General features: G+C 45.7%; 1 protein-coding gene across 1 annotated transcript in view; it reads right to left on the reverse strand.

Annotated features, from left to right (window-relative positions):
- Nucleotides 1-23,907, reverse strand: part of dnah5l (dynein, axonemal, heavy chain 5 like) — a 465,990-nt gene that overhangs the window by 110,175 nt on the left and 331,908 nt on the right. The window contains exons 63-66 of the mRNA XM_078535621.1: nucleotides 18,634-18,789; nucleotides 16,604-16,786; nucleotides 4,055-4,225; nucleotides 706-1,084 (exon numbers count right to left, since the gene is read on the reverse strand). Of these exons, the coding sequence (XP_078391747.1) occupies nucleotides 706-1,084; nucleotides 4,055-4,225; nucleotides 16,604-16,786; nucleotides 18,634-18,789 (889 nt within the window). The remainder of the gene's footprint in view (nucleotides 1-705; nucleotides 1,085-4,054; nucleotides 4,226-16,603; nucleotides 16,787-18,633; nucleotides 18,790-23,907) is intronic.

Here is a 23,907-nt window from a genome sequence, read left to right on the forward strand (position 1 = left end):
CACATAACAACAATGACTCTACTTCAGTTGCAATTCATTGGCTTAAAGTGCTTTGGGATATCTAGAGAACTCAAAGTGCTGATAAAATGTAAATTCCTTTTTACTGGGGTAAGATTGTTCTTCCAGGTTTTGCCATCTCTGGAAAGGGTCCTTTTATTTAGGGTTTGTTGCCTTTCTTTTTCCTTTTATTATCTTTATCCCTCAATTAGTGGCCTAATTTTGGTTATACTTGGTGCACAAATGATAGTTGTTCCCAGCATTTACCTTTATCTACAGTTGATCATGCTGCTTTTTTAATGCTACTTTGTTAATTACATGGTGTTATGTTTTGTGCCTGAAAGAGATTCTAAGTAAACTAAATTAATCCCAAATATAAAATAGATGAATGTATTAATACCTACACTGTGTAATATGACATTCAAAAATTACCAGGATTAAACTAGTACTGTGTTCAGCAATCCATTTTCTCAGAACCATCTGCTAATTTGGTCAATCACTCAAAGGAACAATGAGGATGAAAAAGATTTGTATCCAATATGAGTAGCCATTAGTCAAAGACTTCTATCACTTTAGTTGGATCTAAAGCCAAATAATCAATTTTTGGCATTTGTTTGTCAGCTGCTTTCTGTATTGAGCAACAAGTTTAGCTTCCAACATAGATTTTATCAAAGATACTCTACAAATCATTTAACTAGTGAAGGTTACCTTTAATCAAAGTCTGGAAATCTTCATGAGAGATCTTCTTGGACTGTAGATCAATCTTTAGCGCCATAAGCAGAGTGAAGAGGAATTTATGATTCTCATACAGACCCCGAGCTGTATATCTGAACACTTCATAAGTGAGATATTCAATGATGTTAGCAATTCGCTTAGAGGTGACCTGTGATTTTGTTGATTTCCCCATGGATATGTCAAAAATACCCAGGAACTGTCGAAGTGATGTCTGGTACATCACATTCACTAGGCTCATTTCGACAATGAGGAAGTAAAGGTTGCTGCCACGTGAAGCAACAGGCCGATACTCCTCACGAGCGGCATTAATCTTTATCTCCGTCTGTGCAGCTGTGTTCAGCTTTTCACTCACCTGGAAGTAAAAGTAGATTTTCAAACTCCTTCAATTATCTTATGACCATAAAATAAATGAAAGATATCCCTTCTTTCAGTTTTAAAGGAATATTGATTCAAACTCTGTAGAGAAACGATTGTGAATAGAACTTATTTAATATCCTGAACATCATGGTTCGACTGTCCCTGAAACCTCTGTCTAGGCTCAGTCATCCTGACCTTTCTACCTACATACGAACATACAAACATATGAACATACAAATGAAGAGAAGGGGTAGGCCACTCGGCCTCTCAAGCCTGCTCCACCATTCAATAAGATCATGCTGATCTGATTTTAACCTCAACTCCACATTCCCGCCTACCCCTGATAACCTTTCACCTCCTTGTTTATCAAGAATCTATCTAGCTCTGCCTTAAAAATATTCAAAGACTCTGTTTCCAGTGCCTTTTGTGGAAGAGAGTTCCAAAGGCTCACGACCCTCTGAGAGAAAAAATTTCTTCTCATCTCTGTCTTAACTGAGCAACCCCTTGTTTTTAAACAGTGACCCCCTAGTTCTAGATGCTCATTATTTTCTGCATTTCTTTTTGAGTGCACTGTGTGACGCACTGGGCCAATTTTCATCTCTCAAAAACCTGTTTTTCAGCATGATTGGAGAGGCAGTGGGACAACAATCACTGACTTATCATCAGAGGCTTTCAAGTTGCCATTTTAGGCAGGCCTCAATTTAGACATGCAAAAGTAAGGGAGCCCTAATTATTATATTAAAATAAGTGTCCTGTGATGTCTTAGAATCCAAATACCATTTTTTTGTCAACCTGCCAGTGCTTTTTGCTTAACCTGCACAGAAATTATGGATGGTTCAAGTCAGGAGGTGGCTATTTGCAGTGCTACTTAAAAGTGCAATCAGGTAATGCTGAAAACAAACAAAAACAGAAAATGCTGGGAAAACTAAGCAGGTCTAGCAGCATGGCAATACAGAAATCTCTGAAGAAGGGTCATACGCACTCAAGACGTTAACTCTGTTTCTCTCTCCACAGATGCTGCTAGACCTGCTGAGTTTTTCTAGCATTTTCTGTTTTCATTTCAGGTTTCCAGCATCTGCAGTATTTCGCTTTTATTATAATGCTGAAAGCAGGTCTGGCAATGGCTTTTAAAACTTAAGTTATGTCGAGTTTAACTCTTTGCTGCCTCTTCAATCTGCTGTTCTGTTGACCTTCTCCAATCGTCTGAGCCCTTCTACATTAAGTAAGGGTATTAATAGAAATGGAGAAAAGGAGGGGAAATGGAGTTGATGTACAGATCAGTTATAACTTAAGGGAATAGCAGATAAGGCTCGAGGGGCTGAATGACCTATACTTATGTTACTCTCCTTTAAATGACTATTAAAGGCCCACTTTACACCCCATCATGCTGCATTTCCCACATCTAAACAGTGACCTTGCAATAAACATCACAATTAAACAGCACAATCACCTCCATATTTAAATGATTTCTGGTCTCGAAAATCAATCAGGCCTCCAGCCAACATCACTGGTCAGGCAAGGCCACTGCTCATCCAGTGTGCACCAGAAACCAAAATTTAATCTATTTTACTTTCAATTTACCTCAGTTATATTTTTTACATCTTAAAAACCTGATTTGAACTAAACATAAATGGATAGATGTAGCTGGATCCGAAAGAATTGCTATGGGCAGAATCGCCCCAGATTTGCACAAAGTGCAGTAGCTGCAGGAAAAAAGTTGTTTTACCCGCCGGCCACAATGGCAGGTTTTCATGCCGTATCATCTTATTTCTGCCTTATTAATTATGCAGCACAGGAGACATGCCATCTCGCTGTCAGGTGGTCTCGATTTGCCCGCCTCACCGTTACTTTGCTGCTTCCTCGTGTAGGGCGTTATATTTAAACTGTAGTCACGCACACACTTCTCAGTGCTTGCAGCCCAGGACTGCTCTGGTGAAGACATGGTCCCAAAATCCAGGAAGAGTGCAGCCCCCTGATTCAGTGACACATCCTTGGGACGCCTTCTGGACACTGTGGCGGCCCACCGCAATGTCTTCTACCCCCAATCTGGCCGCAGGGGGCCCATCAGTCTCACCACTCTGGCTTGGGAGGGAGTGGCAGAGGTGGTCAGTGCCAATGTTGCACACAAGGAGTTGGCCATCTAGTGCAGGAAACGGATGAATGATCTCATCCATGCCAGCAGGGTAAGGCAACCATCCCATCACTCTAAAGTCACACACTCACAAGGCCAGCACACATTCACTGGCATTTCACTCACTGCCAGCTCAAGGGACATCACCGCTCACTCCCTCACACATACCCTCACGTCTCCATCTGGCCTCATCTCCTCTGGAGACTGCCTTCTCAGCCCTCACTATCTTGAGGCCAATAGCACATATGTCCCCACACACACCCTGGGACACCTCCCTTCCCAAGTACAGCCCTCGCCCTGAAGCCTCTTCCCTTACCTGAGGCCACTTATTCCCCCTTCCCCAAGCATGCCCTAGCCCTGTAGCCGTTGAAAAGCCACCCGTGCCTAACAGCTGGCCTAGTAGGTACAGACCTGTCCGTGAGCCACCCTCAAGGTGATGTGGTGCTGCCTGTGAAGCCTGGTATTGATGACTGCGAGTGCTGCCCGAAGCAAGTTGGCAAACAAACTTCAAAGTCCCGAGCGAAGTGCAGTTCACCAGGTGCACGTCGCATATGACATGTTGTGAAACATGTTAGTGTGATTTATGCCTGGATGATCCAGCATGGGGGGGATGATTCCGGTGAGTGGGGCTTATAATGAGGTGCTAAAATATTGAAATTAGGTTCCCAACACACGGTGGCGGGAAACGCGGCCTGCCATTGACAACATTTCACTACAGTGTGAAACCAAATTTTCACCCCCCCATATGATGCCCAATGCCAATGGGGCTGGAAAATTCTTGCCTATGGGTTGACTAGTCAGACACACAAGAACATTTTTGTCAGTCACTTTTACCTCTTCAGCTGTTATCTTAGTGACCTGAAGCACTTCAATCAATGATTCATCCTCCACCAGGGAGCCTTCTGTGCTGGTTAGACGAAATAACAAGTTGTCTTCCAATTCTTGCATTCTCCGTTTGTTTGATGTGACTTCCTCCATCAGTTGCACTCTCTCTGCTTCCAACTCCTAGTGTACAACCACAACAATCAAATATGTTAATAGTCTGGAAATTCTTGACAACGTGGTTTCCAACCCACACAATTTTCTCCCCTCCTCTTCTGCAAGTACCAACTCATACTAGAGTATGTTTCCATGAGCAATCCCATCATCACCTGGTGTTCACAATTATCCATTTTCTAATAGCTTGATTGGATTGCAATAGGAGTGGGAACCTTGGCTGGTGCTTTCCTTCTAGCCAAGGGGATGAGAGCACTTAAAGCTCTTCATAGCTTTACTTACCCTACTTCATTCCCTACTTCAATTAGAAGCAGCAGACTGTGGTGGGATCTTGGACCTTCTGCTGGGTACTGCTCAGTACCTATCATGCTAATGGTATAGTTATACACTGGCTCAGTGGGATTTTGACAATGGGTTTTAAGGCCAACTGTGACTCTGGCCCAAATCTTCCGATTAGGGTCAGAATGCTGCATCCGACATGCTCAGACAAAAAACTATCCACTTACATGGGTAGGTTTAAAAAGGCCAGACTTCCAATCCACGGTGCAGAGAAACTCCCTCAATGCAGAAGTCCATGCAGTGAGCAGGGAAGAGAATCAGTGTAGAAACCATACCACTTTTTATGGCACTAGCTGCCGTAAGGCAAGTTTAAATGTCCATTGTGAATGTTAGTGCATGGTTGAATGGATGAATGAGTGAATGGGTAGGGTAGTAGGATGGATAAGTGGGAAGGTGGGTGAGGTAAGTGGGTAGGGTTGCAGGTGGGTGAGGTGGGTAGGTGGGTGAGGTGGGTAGGTGGGTCAGAGGATAGTCAGGTTGGGTTGGATTGGGAGAGGTTGTCATGTCAGAGGCTGGTCTGGTTGGGTTGGGGGGGTTAGTCGGGGCGGGGGAGTCAGGGCGATCAGAGAGGGTAGTCAGGCGGAGAGGGGGTGCAGTCAGCGTGAGTGTTTGGGGGTCAGTTGTACAATTACCAAGGAGTTAGACTAGGATGTTTCTGTGCAGCATTTCCTGGGTAACTATTCGGGTAAGTCCCACAGAACTGTCAAAAGTCTCCCACTCTAGCTCAGAGTCGGAGACTTTTTCAGAGAGTCCTGGGGAACAGGAGAAATTATCCATTAGAAGTTCAAGCTTCCTGACTCCATCCTGCCCCCACCTCCTGGAATGAAAATATGGTGGGTGGGGTCCTTTTTAAAAGAGACGGGCCTGCGCAGTTGGGAAGTTTCACGACTTGACCGTCCCGCCTCCTCCACAAAAATCCTGTTTTTGTCTCCTTTTTTGGCTTCTTTGTTAGGCAGGGCAGTTCAGATAAGCATGGAAAAGTGTCACCTCGTCCTGACTCTGTGAACATTGACAAAATAACCAGCGAACATCAGGATGGACATATCTATGCATTTTTGTCCCACAGATATTCAGGACACGTGTGCAAAATGACACACCAAGGACTGTGGTGCATCTGTTTACAATAAGGTGTCAAGCTTTCCTAATCTATAACTCATCTTATTAATCTTCTTATCACATTATCTCACTAAAGCTCACATCACATGACATAATTTTTGTGCAGATTGCTTCCTGTCAAATTTACTACATTCAAAATGACAGCTTTGAAAAATTGCACAACATCAGGTGCATCAATCTTGAAAATTCATCTAATTACTCCAGCCAAAGATCTAGAGAAGAAAATTGTTAAAGAGGAAATTAACTCTAAGTAGAAGCATTCTTTTATAACAGTTTTATTATAAATTTAGAAATACATGTTTTAAGGGCTCCTCCAGTATCAAAATGCAAAATAACTGTTTCTTGTAAGAGGAAAACTGAAGAAAATTAAGATTTCTTATGGTGACCTTTTCTAATGAACTTTGGGTTTTTCATTCCAAAGATGTGTAGCACCTAGTAGTGCCCTAAGTTGATTGAGGGGGGGATGTGAGGAAAAACTTTTTTACCCAGAGGGTGGTGACAGTCTGGAATGCACTGCCTGGGAGGGTGGTGGAGGCGGGTTGCCTCACATCCTTTAAGAAGTACCTGGATGAGCACTTGGCACGTCATAACATTCAAGGCTATGGGCCTAGTGCTGGTAAATGGGATTAGGTAGGTAGGTCAGGTGTTTCTCACATGTCAGTGCAGACTCGATGGGCCGAAGGGCCTCTTCTGCACTGTGTGATTCTGTGATATACTGCTGAGGAACAGGAAATTGTGTGGGCCCAGATACAGCAGGTCCTTGCCTATATGCGTTTAGGGTTAAACCTTAGTCCACCCCACAGCTTAATTTACAGTAGTATTCTGGATTTAACTTTTAAATTATATATTTCTATAAGGTCACCTTTCAGTTCTCTCCTTTCTGGTCACCTCCAAACTTAAATGTTCCACTGTTCTGTAAACCTGAGGTTATATAAATCCCTGTTGCCCATATCCTAGCTTACACATATACCACTCGTCAATCATTCCTTTCCTTGTTGACCTAAAGTGGCTCCTGGTGTTTCAATTTACAATTCTCAATTCTTCATGGCCTTCGGTCAGGTTTCCATGGTTCTGGTCGGAAAAAAACAGACCTGGGACTGGAAAGAAAATGGTCATCTAGCGGCGTGCCCAGACATCCTGTCTCCATATCCAACCTCGGCCATTTTCACGAGGGCCAGTAAAATTGTTTTGCCTCCTTTATAGTTCATCATGAAATGCTGTAACATGAGTTTTATCTGTATTCATTAAGGTGATTCATGGCAATGCTGCCATTGGAAGATGTAACTACCCATTAAATATGGGGCTGTAACTTCTGAGCTCCCTAGCGTCAGATTGGGGGGGGGTACCCCAAAGATGCACTGGGTAATCCCCTTCGGAAGCTCACAGGAAAGGGTTTACACGGCAATTGCCCAGAAGTGCAAATTTCCCCTGGGCAACTGCCCTGCACTGGGAACCATCCAACACTGTGATTTAAATCACAGACTTCAGGATTGGGTTACACCAATAGTTACCCAGAAAAGGTTAGAAGAATTAAAACCACTTCAAACTTTAGGGTAACTTCTGTACAGACCCAGACCAACTCCCAAGGGACTACCCCCCATCTCAATCCTGACATCCCAGGGGACACCCCAACCCCCGAATAACACCCCCCCCCCCCACCCACACAGGACTTCCCCCGTCCCTGATCCCAGGAGTCTCCGCCTATCCCCCAACTACCCCACCCATGGGACACCCCCACCCCCGACCCCCCCAGGAGTCTCCAACTGCCTTCCCCCATGGGATTGTCTCCCACTGTCCCACACCCCCATGACTCCTCCCCACCCCAGTCTGACATGACCTGACCCGAGGTCCCCCCCACCCCCTGACACCTTCTCAACAACCAACCCTCGCCCCATCCCGAGGCCCAACATCCTCTTTCCCACAGGGCTGACCCAAACCAAGGTCCACCCCCACCCACCCTCTCCTCCTCCCTCCCCCCCACCCACCACATCTGACAACTGCTTCCCCCTCGCCACCCCTGATCCTCCAACCCCACCCCAGAACTCCAACCCCTGAACCTCTTCCCCACCCAGGACCTCCATCCACACCCCTCCCAGACCTCTGACCCATTCCCACCTTGGACATCCAACACCTTCCCCCCTCCAGAACCCTGACCCCCCCTCCCTGCAGAGCTCTGACACCCACCTCACCATCCTGGACCTTCGATCCCCCCCACACTCACTCTGGATCTCTAAACCCCCCAGTCCCTCAAATCTTATCCATTTACCTTAGATACTTACCTTCTCCCTGGCCTGTCAAGGACCTTTAAATTTCAATGGACCATCAATCTTACCTGGTATACGGCCAGGTAAATGCAGTAAAAAAGGGACATGGCCTCCTTCCCTTCGGCTCTCCTAGACTAGACATTGGGTCCCAGGGACACGCTGCTCTACCTGGATCTCGCTTGGTCCAAGTCGGAAGGTCGGGCGAGATAGCATTGAAAACAATTTGACGTAAGTAATTGAATGTGGAGTGGCAATCAGCATCAGATTGTCACTCCATCTCCAGTCCAACACTGATTGCCACTCCGAAGAAGTTCAGGCCCATGGTGTTTGCTAGATCGTTATTTCTGCCAACTTGCAAGCTGACAAGTAAAAGATCAACCCCGTAATTGTGGAAAAGTGTTCAGAGGAATTTTTGAAGATCATGAAATAGATAAAATGGGAGAGTAAATTTTACGGAATTGAAAATGTAGCCTAGTACAATAACTATAGCTGGAATTTTATGTGTCCACTAGCGTCAGGTGTGTTTGGCGGTGTGAGCGGATGATATGGCGAGAAAGACAAAAATCAGTTTTACGATGTCGTGAAACCAGTTTGCGAACATCTGCTCAGCCCATTGATGGCAGGCAGTATTTCCTGCCATTAGACATGAAGAGCCTCATTGTGATATATCTGCATATCATTATAAGGTCAGCCACCGGGATTATTTCCCCCCCCCACCCCACCGCTGGATCATCTGCCCACGTCGGCGTGTTTCACATCAGCAAATATAAGGCGTGCACTGAGCAGGCTGCACTTTGAGGGGAACTCAGATGTAAGTGCACAGTAACATTGCGCAGCACTTGCAAGGGTCGCCTGTTGGACTTCAAGGCTGAGGCAACTTGGGCATGAGGGGGTCAAGGGCTGCACTGTGGTTGAGGTGACTTTGGCGGGGTGGGAGGGCAAGCCCTGCCCTGCAGTTGAAGGTAGTGCACAAGCATGTGCGGGGTTGGGGGAGGGATGCGGCCACGTATTAGGGAAACCATGTTTAAAGTGATCATTCCTCTGCAGCTGAGACAGTTCAGGCTCAGCCACATTGACATGCATGAATAGGGCCTCGAGCTTATCTGCCCACTCAAGCACTCCTTTGACACAGACTGCAAACTAATGAGCATTTTAGTGGACTGCAGAACAGTTGGACGACTTGGGCATTTGTACAATCTCCTTGCTAAATCTGGCCATGGAGCAATCACTGTTGGAGGTGCTCACAGCCCCTTGCAATGTCATCATCCTGGTTTGGATGAGTCTCCGCCATGGTTCAAGCTAACAGTGCAGCCTTGCAGTGCAGGTTAGGAGAATGCCTGTGCCTGAGCTGACAGCATGGCATGCAGTCCAGTGGGCGAAGCTGCTGCCAATCGGTCAGGTGGAGTGCAGCAGAGGAGGGTATGGTTTCGGGCAGCCACGCAGCGCACTAAACTCTGGCCATTCAAGTGATGGCCAGCACTCTCCAGGATGCATTAAGGGGCCTTCAGACTTAACCAAGAGAGGTTCCTAGTACATCCATGCTAACCCACACATCTCTCTCTTTCATCCTGCAGGAGGAGTACATCAGGGGCATAGAGCCTGGTGAACTAGTTGTATGCCTCATGGCCTACAAAGAGCAAAGGAGACTGAGAAAAGAGTGATGGAGGTGCCTGGCTGCACAGAGAGAGGAGCTGCACCCTCTGGAAGAAGAGGCAGATGGGGCTCCCGCACACGGCGCCGAAGAGCCACAGCGAGCTGTCGCTGGTTGGCGCCTAGCTAGACCCAGGGTCTATAGATACCGTCTTTCATTCCTGCAGATGATTGAGAACCAGTGTCATCAAAAACTGTGCACGTCTAGGAAACTGGTCGGTCACGTTTGCCAGCTGCTGCAGGATTTGGCGCCACGGGGATATGGAGGGCATCCACTGCCCGTGGCCATGAAAGTGACCATGGCACTCAATGTTTACACCAGTGGCTCCTTCCAGGGCTCCACAGGTGACCTTTGTGGGATATCTCAAGCCTCCACCCACCAATGCATCCATGAGGTCACGGATGTCATCTTCGCATGGGTGCACGATTTTTTGCATTTTGCCCGGGACCAGGTAAGCCAGGAAGCAAGAACGCTGGGATTTGCCCAGATCTTGGGTTTCCCACAGGTGCAGGGTGCCATCAACTGCACTCACATGGCACTCAGATCTCCATCGCAACAAGTGGTCAACTATATCAACTGCAAGGGATTCCACAAAGGTATCCTGCAGGTCTGCACATGATTTCCCAGGAAGTGTCCACAACTCCTGCATTTGCAGTTGGTCACAGGTCCCTGACATCTTCCAGGGTCCACAGAGGCTGTAAGGATGGTTCCTCGGGCACAAGGGCTACCCGCAGAGGACATGGCTGATGAAGTCCGTGTGGTGGCCTCAGACTGCAGCATAGCAACAATATAACAAGGCTCATGCTGCAACCCACAACTATCGGGGTGCTGCAGTTCAGGCTCCAGTGCCTGGACTGATCTGATGGACACCACAGAGGGCATCACGCATCGTCATCGTCTGCTGCGCCCTTCACAACCTGGCGCTGCAATGGGAAGAGGAGCTGGCTGAGGAGGAGATGGAGGAGCTGCACATCTCCTCTGATGAGGAGGACAAAGATGGGGATGAGGGTGAGGAGGTCATCAAAGGCGACAATGATGGCGGTGAGGCCATCACACTGGCCAGATGAGGCAGGCGTGCTCGGGAAGCCCTCATAGCTGCTAGATTTGTGGAGGATGATGATGACATGCAGTGGCGAGACACTATAGATCCTCACATTGCATCTATGAACATTTGACTCCAGTCTGGATTGTGGCAGCGCACATACCCTCTGTGATAATGCTCCTGCCATAAAGACACAGTGAAGCCCTAATCGTCGCTCAATTGCAGGAGGATGATGACGACATGCAGTGAGGGCACTCCATAGATCTTCACATTGTCTCTGAGAATGTCTGACTCCTGTCTGGCCGAGGGCAGCTCGCTTGCATTCTGCAATCAGGGTCATATCATGGAGATGCAGCTGTGAAATTTTAAATGCACCTGATCCTTTGTCTGCCTTCAGCACCTGAGCCCTTCAGGAGCACAGCATCACCGGTCACAGATGCAAACAGGATGGGGGTATCCCCACCCTGAAGGTGCTGAGAGCACACAGAGAGAATGATGGAACTCTGTGACACCTGCCCACAACATTCTGGCAGCAAAGCCAAGCACCATCAAGGTGCAGGCATTAGGAATGTGTCCAGCGAGTGTGAGGCCGGATCATCACTTTGGTCTGAAGGCTGCACAAAGCACAGGGAAGAGGCCCTGGACTGAGACACCTGCCCTTTATCTTGTGCAGAAAGGTTTCACATCTGAGTGACACGAACACTGCTCATCACAACAAGGCAGGGAGATATTCTTGAGATTTATTGGCAATGGTGAACATTATGTAGACGTGATTAACACCATGCCCAGGATATGCAACTACATCTTCTTAACCTTCCTAAACCAGCTACTATGTCTTGGTGCTCCCCCGACATCCACAGCGGAGGTGGAGGCTGCCTGCTGATGACCTTGACAGGCATGCTTTGGAGGGCCAAGACCTCGAGGACCCTGGCGTCCTTTCAGGATCCTGCTGTGTGGTAGTGGCACCCTCCTTGACTTGTGGAGTTGGAGCTGCTGCGGTCATAGGAAGAGGGGATTCGGATGGGCTGGACACTCCTGGAGTCACTTGGGTGGATGGCCCTGGGGTGTGCATTTGCTGATCCTCCTCCCTATGGGTGCGCAGGACCCTGGCTGACTCCTTGGGGAGAAGGGGAAGCTAGAGAAAGATCGAGCTGCCCCGCACCCCTCTCGTATTGACACTGTTGGAGGCCAACTATCGCATCGGCCAGGGTCACTTTGCTCGCGAACTGGTTGTACGCTCATCCGTCAGCAGGTGAGTCGATTACAATATGCTACAGATGCAGAGGCCAATATGAAATGAAGCACATGCTATTTATCTACATAGGCAACAGAGCACTAACATGACGTGAGCTTCCGCAACCAGATCCTGCCAACATTTTCATTCTGGAAATGCCGGGTGAGTGCTATGCAGTTCTATCAATAATGGTTGTCTTCCTCTGGGAGACACAATGACTCTCACTCCCCACAGTAAGATGCTATCCTGGCAGGTGAGCTTGTATCTCCTATTAAAATAGGACTTCATTTCATCTGACTTTGGCTCGTTAGACCATCCCTGCAAAACGTGTTTTCTGACGTGAGACAAAACTGGATCGCGGTCCGTCCATTCTCTGATCTGTTTGGCATTCACTGGTGATGAATCCAGAAAGTTTAATAACAAGACAAGTTCTTGAGGGATGGGGACGTTCATGTTACTGTCCTTTAGAGGTAATCGGCTCAGTGCATCGGTGTTGGGAATCTGGCTTCCCGGCCGGTGTATAAAAATATATTCGTAAGCAGCTAGGATCAGTGCCCACCTTTGAAGGCATGCTGAGGCGATTGAGGGTATTGCCTTATCTTCCCCAAACAAGCCTAGTAGTGGCTTGTGATCGGATACAATGGTGAAGTGGCGACCATGGATGTATTGGTGGAATTTCTTAATGCCAAATACAATGGGTAACTTGGTATATTGGTATAGCCCCCTATGTGTGTTGATAGTCACAAAATCCTGAGAGGCCTTTTCTAGCTCGACTTGCTGGTAAGCGTGGCTCATGCCAAGTTACATAAATGCAAATCCCCCTGCCAGCTTGGAGTACAATTCATCAATTTTCGGTATAGGATGCCTGTCAAGTCTGGCCACTTTTTTAAGGGTCAACTTGTAGTCCCCACATATTCGCACACTCTGGTTAGGCTTTAGTACTGGAACTGTGGGTGCCCACCATTTGGAAAATTGTACAGGTTGTAAGACTCCCAACCTTTCCAGCCTGTCCAATTCAATATCCACCTTTTCTCGTAATGTATAGGGGACTGGCCTCGCCTTCAAGTATCTGGGGGTTGCCCCAGGATCCACGTGGATTTTAGCTTGCAGCCCCTGAATCTTCCCGAGCTCTTCCCCGAACACAAAAGAGGCATATTTCTGTAATAATTCTTGCAGATCCTTCATTCTGAGTTGAAAAATCTCAGTCCACTCCAATTTTATTTCCTTAAGTCAGTTCCGACCAAGTAGAGTTGGACCCTCCCCTGCTACCTCTATCAGGGCTAGGTTAGCAGACTGGCCTCCATATTGTACTGGAACCTTACATGTACCTTTTACTCATATGTTTTCGCCAGTATACGTCTTTAGTCTGGGATCTGAGTTTTCCAGCTTTAGTGAGTGGCCTCCTCCATTCAAATACTTAAACGTGTGTTCCCCTATGACTGTCGTGGATGCGCCTGTATCCACCTCCATTCGAATGGGTTTTCTGTTCACTTTTACAGTCACGTAGAAGGCTCTGTTTCACCCATTTTTAAGCTGTGTAGCGAGTAAGTATCTGACTCTGTTTCTTCTGGTTCCTCCATTATATAAATTCACGACTTCTGCCTTTTTGTTTGAAATTTTGCCTCAATCTTTCTTTACAATATTGCATAATGTGCCCATTGCAATGGCAGTAGAAACACTCGGTTCTTTTAAATTGTTGTCCATTTGTAGGCTGTCTGGTTCCAATTCTGCCGTTATTATTATTGTGGGTTATCTCTGTTAAACCATTGCTCTTTGCTGGTCTATTAATGGCGGCTGTTTCCCGCCTTTCCGCATAGCCCTGCCCTTCTGCACCATTTCTAGCCAGTGCCTCCCTTCCGATGCGAAGAACAGCGCCATTTTATGCTCCCTTGATTTCTTCTGAGTCCCTGACTGCGCTTTCCATTGCGAGCACCAACTCCAGCGCCTTGCGTCTAAATTTGTTTCTGACAACAACCTTTTTTGAATGGCATCTTCGTTAATCCCACATACTAATCGTCTCCTGACATGTCACTCATTGACGTTCCAAACTCACAATGCTCTGTCAGTTGTTTTAAGGCCGCTACTTAGCAAGCGACTGTCTCTCCAGGGGTGCAACACCTCGAATTAAATTTAAAACACTGCATTGTTACCGAAGATTTTGGCTGAAAGTGGCTTTTCACTAGATTCACCAACTCATCAAAGCTCTTGGAATCTGAGGCATTGGGTGCCATTAGACAATGAATTAGGCCATATGTTTACTGCCATATGTCGATAAGAGGATCGCCTGCCTCTTCTCCTCCCCTGATATGTTGTTGGCTAAAAAGAAAAAAGCAAGGTGTTCAATATAATGTGGCCTGCTGAAGGGAGATAGCTTCGACGACTATGGTGAGGGTTGTACTTACAATCGGCCTGCAAGGCACGGTGGATCCACTTCAATTGAGTTTTCGCAGCTTTCCTTGGTGTCATCGACTGGTCATGTTTTGCCACATCGCCAGTTGTTATGTTCTACTACAGGGTCACTTTGCTTGCGAATTGGTTGCATGCTTATCAGGTGAGTCAATTACAATATACTGCAGACGCAGAGACCAATATGAAATGAAGTACATGCTATTTATTTACATAGACAATAGAGCACTAACATGATGTGTGCTTCCCCAGCCAGACCCTACTCTAGGCTAACATTAACATGGTAGCCCACGCTACACATCTATTGGGTCTTACAGTCATGTGGTCACTCTGCTCACATTCTCTTAAAGGTGTGTTACACCTCAGATTACCGCATCTCATTAGTTTTCAGTCTGTGCCTGAGGGGTGAAATCTCTGAAGCTCTGGGTGGCACTTTGATACCTCTGCATTGCTTGAGTAGGCAGATAAGCTAGAGGCCCGACTTCAAGCATGTTAGTGTGTCTGCGTCTGAACTGTTTGAGCGGTGGAGGAATAGTCACTTTACACAAGGTTTCCCTGAAGCGTGGCCACTTACCTCCCCCCAACCTCACACATGCTTGTGCACTACCATTAACCGCAGGGCAACCCTTGCCCCCCTCCCCAATTCACCTCAACTGCAGGGCAGCCTTTGCAGCCCCCCCCCCCACCCCCCACCGTCCACCGTCCACCAAACAAACCACCTCAACCGAAGGGCAGCCCTTGCCCCCCACCACAACTCACCTGAACCTTGAAGTCCAACAGCGACCCTTCCAAGCGCTGCGCAACATTACTGTGCGCTTACTCCTTGTTCCCCTCAAAGTGCAGCCCGCCAAATGCACACCTTATATATGCTGTTGTGAAACATGTCGGTGTGATTGTGCTTGGACAATCCAGCAGGGTGGGATGATTCCAGCAGGCTAGTCTTATAATGACATGCAGATGTATTACAATGAGGCATGAGGCTCCTGATGTCCGGCGGTGGGAAACGCGGCCCGCTGTTGGCAGGCAGATCGCAAACTGGTGTCACAACATCGTTAAAACGATTTTTGGCCTTCTATCCATAATTTCCACTCACGCCGGCGAACGCGCCAGACCCCAGGGGGCACGGGAAATTCCGCCCTGTGTTTCTCTAACTTTAGTCTACAGTCATTAACCAGATAGCATAAATTGAAAATCACTATGAGAAGAACAAAAGGAGAGTTTAGGTGATTAAAAAAAAATAGATTTAATGTACAGCCAGGAAACAATGATGAAAATAGCATTCACAACAGCTTTTTAAAAAGAAAGGAATAAATTTTAGAAAGATAAAAATTTAAAAGAGCATGGGAAAAGGGGACAATTCTTTCACAAAGCTGGTCTTTCAATATAGCCCGTGAATTGCATAATTCTGTGATTTTCTGTTTGTAGCTAACATAACGACAATTCACAAACTATGCCAGATTTTCAAATGGGTCATTGATGTGGGAGAGATCCATTTCTGTAGAAGTTACTTAAATCCAAGTCATATATACTATCAAATAATTTGTACAGGGATACCATTGCAAAGGTGAGCCATTAAAATTTTGCATCAACCACTCAGTTAAACAGTGAATAAAAGACTACACTTCTGACATCAAGATGTGCAGGTTTAGAAACTTGCAAGAAGTTACAGCATGGACAAATGACAACAATTCTCTGAATAAGAGTCATATGGACTGGAAGCATTAACTCTTGTTTCTCCCTCCACAGATGCTGCCAGACCTGCTGAGTGTTTCCAGCAGTTTCTGTTTTTATTTTAGGTTTCCAACATCCGCAGTATTTTGCTTTAATGACAATAATTCCATTTGGTCGCTCCATACTGGCATTCCAACCAATGTTGTTGTCAAAACAATGTTGATTCAAATATGTAATTCCCCATATCCCATGCTTTCCATATAAGGTACATTAGTGCGGATGATCTTCCCATGTAAGGAAGGAAAATTCAATACTCTGGTTCTTCTCCAGGACCTCCAGTTGATAATTCAGAAGGACAATTTGCAAAGACTGTTCTCTTTCAGTCAAAGAGCTTGTTGACCATGAAAACCCAAAAATTTTAAAAATGCATACAAAATATATTGGTAGGCCTGAAATTTCCCAATTATATGATAGATATAATAATTTATGTGTCTAATATAAAAAAATGAATCAATATCCTGAAAAAAATTCTAAGCATTGCAACATGTAATTTTTGATGTCATGTTCATTTGTTGTTACTGTCAGCCTTACTTCACAAACATTTTATTTAGCATTAACAACTGCTTTTCTGTTTGTTATTTCTTTGATGTTTGACTTGACCTACCTGTTTCTCAATGAGGATGACTCGACCAAGAAGCTGGTCTTCTAGCCCTCTCATCGTGACAGTAAAATCGATAATGGCGGTTTTAGCACTGATTTCAGGTGTGTAAGCAGGATTTGCCAGTTTGGTGGTGATGTACAAGGTAAATCCCAACATCACATCAATTTCTTTGTCACCAACTTTCACCTAGCATCAAAGAAATGAGTGTAATATGTTTATTTCTTCTCATTCATTTGTTTGCATTTGTTGCAAATTTAAAGTGCAAAGGAATAAATGTTCTCTTTTAAAAATAATTACTGGTTCTGGTGTGTCCACCTATTCAGAATCTGAAATTATTTAGAAGGTAATCCGTCACATTTGTGAAAGACTTTTGAGAAAACGTACTGTGCATCAATAACACAGTACTGAACAATAGAGAATGAAACATTTCAATCCATTTAATAAAGGGCATGATTGTGAGTTTATATGAGATTGGATGGGTGTGTAACCGGCTTGGCAGGTTAATTACTGTTCGACGGGTTAAAATAGAAAAGTGAGAACAGTCTGTGCTCAATTTAGTAAAAAACAATCAAATATTAACACAATTAATAGTGCAGCCCAATATTATCTTGAATGCCGCCACAGTTTCTAATCTTGTAATTTATAATTGCAAAAATTAGTTTTGTGCACAGTCCAAAATCACTACTAAAATTCAGTGGCTATCGATATTAGAAGGTGAGGATGTACAGGTGGGAAACTCAAACCAAACCTCATGGTCTGACAGAGTGGCCAATTCATCGCAATCTGAATATCATCAGCTTTTGAACATGGAACTCTACATACAAAGATGAATGAAGTACTTTGCCTTCTAGTTACTAAATAGACCATTCATCGCACCCTGCAATTTTTTAAACATACAAAATATTCCATTTGCTGTCCACAGCTTCATAACTCAGCATATAAATGCTGCTTCTACAGGAAAAAGATTTGAAGAAGAGATGAGAACCATGGGTCTTCAGTTTTGCCAGCATAGCCCTTCAAGTGAGTTACATGGATACAACATGGAGAACTGTAGCTGGACATTAAACTGAACTGTACAAAAAAAACAGCTGAGAATTCAAATGCAAAATTCAATGGGCTAAATTTTCATTTGGCTGTGGAGATAAAACCGAGGTGGGCAAGCCCGCAATTTCCAACAATGGGCCAGCGTGCCAGTCTGCTGTCATGGACCTACCTCCAGGCAACCTTCACTGAAGCTGGGTCAGGTAGTTACTCTATCCATCTGCTAGCGGTGGGTAGCCAAATAGACCTATTAACTTGCCCATTGAGGGCACTTGTCAGAAGCCAACTGGAATTTTCCAAATGGCCGGCAGGCCCTCTTGTAGAGGCTGAAGCCTGGCCAATGAACTGAGATGGCCACCTAGAGTCAGTTGATGGTGTGTGTGTGTGTGTGTGTGGCAGAGGGGAGGGGTCATCGATGCCTCATTGACTCAATCTCCTCCCAACACAGCCACAAATGTCAGGTGGCTACAGCTGTGGGTGTAGGCCATCCTGTGGAGAGGTTCCTCCTGTGGCCACTTTTTATTTTTACTCTTTGAAAAATTTTTCAGAGGGTGCGTCCATCTTGAGGTGCCCTCTTGTTCCCCTGCTACATCAGCAGTTCCACCTCTAATGGCAGGGCTACCAATCTTTTAGTGCTGGAGAGCCTCCTATTGGTTCTCCAGCCTTGGGAGCCTTAATTGGTCAGGGTTTCTGAAGGTGGCCACTTAATTAGTCACCTCCTGGGAAATTGCCTTCTGGGTGCCGGCACCAACATGTCTGGGTTCTCGACCCATATTTACTCCAGATGGAAGGATCGGAACCCAGGACCAATTCAGATCCATATGTAAACATGCTCAGTCAAGCTTAACTGTTATCCATTAGCAATATTTTTGTTAAACCAATCAGCTTTCACTATTTGTATGAGGTGTGATTGTCTTTAACGATATACAAATCCTATGTGAGTAAACATTAATTTCTTTAAGATGAGTCATTATTTTCAAACTTGATCTTACTTTATAAGTTGATCCTGATTTAATAAAGTTCTTTTCCAGCACATTGTCAAGAGCAGGATCCAACTCCTCTCCTACATCCTCCATTAGCAGGGGCCGTCCCAAAGACAGGCAGTCCTCTAGGTGGGTCCTGAAGTACTTATGATTTAGTGATGTTAACTACAGACACAAAATTAAATCATACAATTAGCTCAATGAAAACCATCAGGTGAAATTAATGAGAAATAGAAGCTACAACTTGGCCCTTGTTTCAGCAAATTGTTTCAAAAATACCAAAATAGCATTTCAGGATATGGGAGTGGGATAAACACTGTATAGACCACATGCTCTCTCACTTTTTTTTTTCAAGTTCACATCAATTTTTCAGACGCCTTCAAAAGGTATATGAAGTGAACATTTTGTACATTTGTACATGGGGATTCAATGTGACTTCATGGACTCCAATCTTACAGACATTAAGTTGACAGATGCACAGGGAGCAGAATACAAAAGTCTCTCATGAATTTAAATAGTCCACTTCCTTGTAGGTGAATCATAGAATCGTACAGCACAGAAGGAGGCCACCTTCCCCCTCCAGCATGTGCCAAAGATGGGACAGTTATTATAAAAATGTTATGATTCTTCATTGGGGTTACTAAAGTATCTGTTATTGTACACAGACTCAAAAGATACACTCTCAGGAAAGTTAACACAGAATAGAATTAATAAAACAGAAGAACATTTAGAAATAGAACAACATCTAGAAACAAAGAATACAATAATGAGTAATCAGCATGGATTTTAAAAAGGACAATTGAATTTTTTGAGGAAATAAGAGAGAGAGGGCAGACTATGGTAATGCAGTAGATATAATTTAGCTGGATTTTCAAAACATTTTCAATAAGAAGCCCCATAATAGACTAATGAATAAGTTCAGAGAAGGTGGAGTCGGTGGGGCAAGAGGTAGACTGGATTGCTAGCTGGTTTCAAGGCAGAAAGCAGGGAGTGGTGGGAGTAAAGGGGAGTTATTCAGAGTGGCATAAAATGGGAAGTGGTGTTTCACAAGGGTCAGTGCTGGGGGCTCTACTGTTCGCAATTTACATTAGCAATATGGACTTTGGAATCAAAAACAATGAGGTGAATTTTACAGGGCGAAAGAAAGTTGATCTTGAACCGACTGACTTTAAAAAGGGCTGCCCTGCAGCGATAATTTGCTGGGGGTGGTCTTAACAAGGTGAGAGTGGGATTTCCACCCCTCAGAGACAGGAAGTCTAAAAGTCGAGAGCTGCCGGTCAATCTGATTGGCCGACAGCTGAGCAGTCCCAGGAGCGTCAGAAAGCAGTAGTGGCTGCTGCTGGTACTACGAGGGAGTCCAAAAAAAAAACTATGGATGCCGTACTTACAGGCAAGTCTGGGATTTTTGGTCAGGGAGGGATCAGGGACCCTAGAGAAGAGGGAAATTGGAAACTTAAGGGATTCAATAGGCCTAAGGGTAAGGCTGATGCCTTACATAATATAGGGACAGTTCGGGGCTGGGTGGGAAGGTGGCAAGTTAGCCATCCATTTTATTTTGTGTGCCCTCCCACCTTCAAATACCTCGACGAGGGGGTGGGGGTATATAAAATTCCCTCAATATTTCTAAATTTGTGGATGTCCCAAATTGGAGGGGATAGTCAATACTGAAGAGGACTGCAACAAATGATAAGAGGTCATTAATAAACTTGCAAAATGAGCATATAATTGGCAAAGGAAGTTCAACACAGATAAATGTGAGGTAGTACATTTTGGTAGGAAGTTACAAGGCTAGATGGGATAGAGGAACAAAGGCAAATGGACCATATACTAAAAGTTGCGCCAAAGGTTAATAAGGACATTAAAAAAAAACTAAGCACTAGCCTTGATTTTGAGAGGAATAGAATTGAAAGGAAGGGAAGTTATGCTATACCTGTACCAAACCTTGGCTAGCTCACACATAAGAATACTGCATGGTGTTCTGGTCACCATATTATGAAAATGATATAGAAGCACCGGAGAGGGTTCAGAGAAGATGTACTTAGTTGATACCAGAAAAGCGTGGGTACAGTATATATATCAGGGAGTTTTGACAGGTTGGGTCTATTTTCTCTTGGAAAAGGAAGAAAGATGGATGACATAATAGAGGTCTTTAAAATTATGAAAGGTTTAGTAGACACAGAGAGAGTGTTTCCTCTTGTGGGCAGAACATAATTAGAGGCATTAATATAAGATACACACCAAGAAATCTATTAGCAAGTTCACAAGAAACTTCTATATCCAAAGAGTTCAGTTCAGAGAAGACTCATAAGGCCGATTCCTGGGATGAAGGGATTGTCTTATGGGGAAAGGTTGAGAAAGTTGGGCCTATTCTCATCAGAATTTTGAAGAAAGGCAATCTTGAAACATATAAGATTTTGAGGGAGCTTGACAGGGTAGACTTTGAAAGAGTGTTTCTCTTCATGACGTATCTAGAACTAAGGGTCACAGTTTCAAATTAAAGGGTGGAATCATCCAGTCCCATTGGCATCAGGCGTCATGGCGGGCGGTGGGGGGACAATGTGGCGAAATGGCCAAAAATTGGTTGTATTCCTTCATGAAAGCAGTTTGCGATCGTCTGCTCCACCCATCAATGGTGGGCCGCACATCAGAAACCTAATTTCAATACTTTAGCATCTCATTAGAAGCCCTGCTCGCTGAAATCATCCCCCCACGTCAAATTTACCACCCACGTTGGAATGACTTCAGAACCACATGCTTCACGACTGCCTTTAAAAGGCGTGCAACTGGCAACCTGAACTTCGAGGGAAACTCGGAGGTGAGCGCACACAACCTTGCGCAGCGCTAGCGAGCATCGCCCATAGGACATCGAGGAAGAGGCGTCGCGAATTCGGAGGGTTGGAGGGGGTGATGGTTGGTGGGCACAGGCAAGTCACTTTTGCCTGGTTGGTTTTCAGTGGGGTCCCAGGGCAAGCGCTTACAGCCCCTTGCAATGTCATCATCCCGGTTTGGACCAGTATCCAACATGGTTCAAGCTAACAGCGCAGCCTTGCAGTGCGGGTTAGGAGAATGCCTGCACCTGAGCTGAGAGCACAGCATGCAGTTCAATGGGTGAAGCTGCTGCCAAACAGTCAGGTGGAGAGGGGTGGAGGTGGGGTAGAGGTGACAGCCAATGAGCACACGACACACTGACCATCCAAGTGGTGGCCAGCACTCTCCTGCATGTGAGAAGGGGCCTTCAGACATAACCAAGAGAGGTCCTTAGGACACATATGCTAACCCACGTGTCTCTCCCTTTGATCCTGCAGGAGGAGAACATCAGGATCATGGAGCCTGGTGATTTAGTGGTATGCCTCATGGCTTGCAGAGACCAGAGAAGAAGAAGAAGAAGAAGAGAGCGGCAGAGGCGTCTGGCACAGCAAAGGGAGGAGCACTTTCCTCAAGATGAAGAGCGACAGGGCCTGCTGCACGTGCAGCCGAAGATCCTCAGCGAGCCGTCATTCATAGGTGCTTTGTTAGACCAAGGCTCTAAAGATGACGCTTGTCATTCCCGCAGATGACTGAGAACCAGTATCGCCAAAGCCTGTGCATGTCTAGGGAACTGCTTGGTCACATATGCCACCTGCTGCAGGATTTGGGGCTGTAGGGACAAGGAGGGCATCCACTGTCAGTGGCCATGAAAGTGACCGCAGTGCTCAATTTTTACACTAGTGGCTCGACAGGTGACCTGTGCGGGATCTTGCAAGCCTCCACACACAAGGGTATCCAGGAGGTCATGGGCGCCATCTTCGCAAAGTCACAGAACGTTGTGCATTTCACCCAAGATTGGAAATCCAGAAAGCAAGAGTGCTGGGATTTGCACAGATCTCTGGCTTTCCACAGGTTCAGGATGCATTAACTGCACTCATGTGGCGCTTAGATCTCTGTGGCAACAAGCAGTCAACTGCATCAACCACAAGGGCTTCCACTCGCTGAACATTCAGCTGGTGTGCAACCAACTACAGGTCTGCGCATGATTCCCAGGGAGCATCCTCGACTCCTACATCCTCAGCAGGTCTCAGATCCCTGACATCTTCCAGGGTCCAGAGAGGCTGTAGGGTTGGCTCCTCAGGGACAAGTGCTACCCACAGAAGGCGTGGCTGATGATGTCCTTGCGGCAGCCTCAGAATGCAGCAGAGCAACGGTATAGCGAAACTCATGCTGTAACCCGGACTTTGGTGGAGCAAATGATAGGCATTTTGAAAATGAGTTTCTGGTGCTTTGACAGGTCTGGTGGAGCAATACTGTCCCCAGAGGGTGTCACGCATCATCATCACTTGCTGCATGCTACAAAACCTGGCAATGCAACTGGAGGACCACCTGGCTGGGGAGGAGATGGAAGAACTGCACATCTCCTCTGAGGGGAAGGACGTCGAAGGGGATGACGGTGGTGAGGTGCTCGAAGGTGAGGATTCCAGCGATGAGGCCATCGCACTGGGCAGATGAGGCAGGCGCGCTCAGGAGGCCCTCATAGCTGCAGGATTTGTGGAGGATGATGACAAGGTTTAGTGAGGATAGTCCTGACATTCTCACTTTGCATCTGTGATCATTTGACTCCTATGAGGCAGTGCACATACAATCAGTTCTCAGGCTCCTTTCATGAAGACGCAGTGGAGGCCCTAATAGGCGCTAGATTCTAGGGAGATGATGACGACATACAGTGTGGACACTCCATAGATCTTCACATAGCCTCTGAGAATGTCTGACTCCTGTATGGCTCAGGGCAGCTCGATTGCGCTCTGTGATCAGGGCCATACCATGAAGATGCAGCCATGTCAGGGAGAGATAATGATTTTTATAATGTTATTGGAAATTATTTTTTTTTTAAATAGAGGTTTAGTCTGTGTGTGTGTTAATTGGATTAAAGCCAGCTAGTCTGGGTGCTTTGATGTATAGTAGTTTTGAGATGTAAACAGTAGGTAGAGGGTACATTTGCATTTTGTTGAATCAAGCATCCAAGAGTGGGAGTGAAATCTCGCACCTAGCTAGGAGACACCAAGCAATGTTTATATTACTAATAAAATTGGTACTATGAAAGGGGTTTTGTGGTTAGAAGAGGTTGAGTTCAAAGGGACTGGTGAGACAATAAGAAGTTGCAGTCAAAGGGGGAAGGCTGGGTATAACAGAAGGAAGTGTGTGTGTGCAGGGCAGAGGCATGTAAGATCTAAGCCTGTAGGCCTACAACTGTCTACAAAGGAACCAAATTGAAAGGAACCTAATTTTGAATTCATAAGGTGGAAATGCTTT

This window comes from Cetorhinus maximus, chromosome 3, assembly GCF_964194155.1.
Source record: "Cetorhinus maximus chromosome 3, sCetMax3.hap1.1, whole genome shotgun sequence".
NCBI lineage: Eukaryota > Metazoa > Chordata > Chondrichthyes > Lamniformes > Cetorhinidae > Cetorhinus > Cetorhinus maximus.